At 51.2% G+C, this 1,519-nt stretch overlaps 1 protein-coding gene across 1 annotated transcript in view; it reads left to right on the top strand.

Annotated features, from left to right (window-relative positions):
- Positions 1-1,519, top strand: part of LOC111644946 (receptor-type tyrosine-protein phosphatase mu-like) — a 101,682-nt gene that overhangs the window by 91,626 nt on the left and 8,537 nt on the right. The window contains exons 29-31 of the mRNA XM_087170317.1: positions 215-331; positions 462-616; positions 758-893. Of these exons, the coding sequence (XP_087026443.1) occupies positions 215-331; positions 462-616; positions 758-893 (408 nt within the window). The remainder of the gene's footprint in view (positions 1-214; positions 332-461; positions 617-757; positions 894-1,519) is intronic.

Here is a 1,519-nt window from a genome sequence, read left to right on the forward strand (position 1 = left end):
CCATCACCTCGTTGGGTGCCATGGCAACGATGTGATTAGCTCAGCAGTAATTAGCTGTTAATGAGGGAAGGGAGGGGGCGGAGCCTCTAATGATATTTTAGTATCAGCTGCTTTGGCTCTGTTTATGTTTCTGTTTAATTAATGACTCAATTTATTCCTGCATGACAGTAATGTTAACGAGTGTGTGTGTGTGTGTGTGTGTGTGTGTGTGCAGGTGAAGTGTTGTAAGTACTGGCCTGACGACACAGAGATCTACGGCGACATGAAGGTGACGCTGATCGAGACTCAGCTGCTGTCGGAGTACGTGATCCGAACCTTCGCTGTGGAGAAGGTAACACACACACACACATACACACACACACAGACACACACACACACACACACACACATACACACACACGCCCATGGGCATGGTTTCCTGTATGTGGTCAGACCTCAGTAACGTCCTGTGTCTGTCTCAGAGGGGCGTGGCCGAGATCAGGGAGATCCGTCAGTTTCATTTCACTGGTTGGCCTGATCACGGCGTTCCGCTTCACGCCACCGGCCTGCTGGGCTTCATTCGCCGTGTCAAGGCCAAAACCCCACCGACCGCCGGCCCCACCGTGGTCCACTGCAGGTACACACCTGCACTTACCTGTTTACCTGTATCTTCTCACTGTTCACATTCAAGTCAACTGAACCTGAAGCTGCTGCTGTATGTACAGTATATAATGTGTGTGTGTGTGTGTGTGTGTGTGTCTGTGTGTGTGTGTGTCAGTGCGGGGGCGGGGCGTACAGGTTGTTTCATAGTGATTGACATCATGCTGGACATGGCAGAGAGAGAGGGCGTGGTCGACATCTACAACTGTGTCCGAGAGCTGAGAGCACGAAGGGTTAACATGGTCCAGACTGAGGTACACACACACACACACACACACTCACACACACACACACACACACACACACACCACCTCGTCATGTGTAGTTGTTTGTGTTCTTGTCCGTGACAGACATTCAGTTGAGTATGTACATGGTTTTTAGTGTGTGTGTGTGTGTCTGTGTGTGTGTGTGTGTGTGTGTGTGTCTGTGTGTGTGTGTGTGTGTCTGTGTGTGTGTGTGTGTCTGTTGTTATTGTTTGGACAGGATGTGACAGAAATGGATGAAGTGATGACCTTCAATATCCAACTTTTGATGTCACTCTTCCTCTCTCTCCTCCTCCTCTTTATCTCCCCCTCTTCCTCATCTTCCTCTCTCTCCTCCTCCTCCTCCTCTTCCTCCTCTTCCTCTCCCTCCTCCTCCTCCTCCTCTTCCTCTCCCTCCTCCTCCTCTTCCTCTCCCTCCTCCTCCTCCTCTCCCTCTCCCTCCTCCTCCTCTTCCTCTCCCTCCTCCTCCTCCTCCTCTCCCTCCTCCTCCTCTTCCTCTCCCTCTCCTCCTCCTCCTCCTCTCCCTCTCCCTCTTCCTCCTCCTGCTGCTGTGTGTTGACATTAATCATTTATGAACTGACATTTCAGGAACACTCCTCCTGTCAATCAAGCCTGAT

Source organism: Seriola lalandi, unplaced genomic scaffold, assembly GCF_002814215.2.
Source record: "Seriola lalandi dorsalis isolate HSWRI2012SDOR001 ecotype SW California unplaced genomic scaffold, Sedor1 jcf7180002054945, whole genome shotgun sequence".
Taxonomy (NCBI): Eukaryota; Metazoa; Chordata; class Actinopteri; order Carangiformes; family Carangidae; genus Seriola; species Seriola lalandi.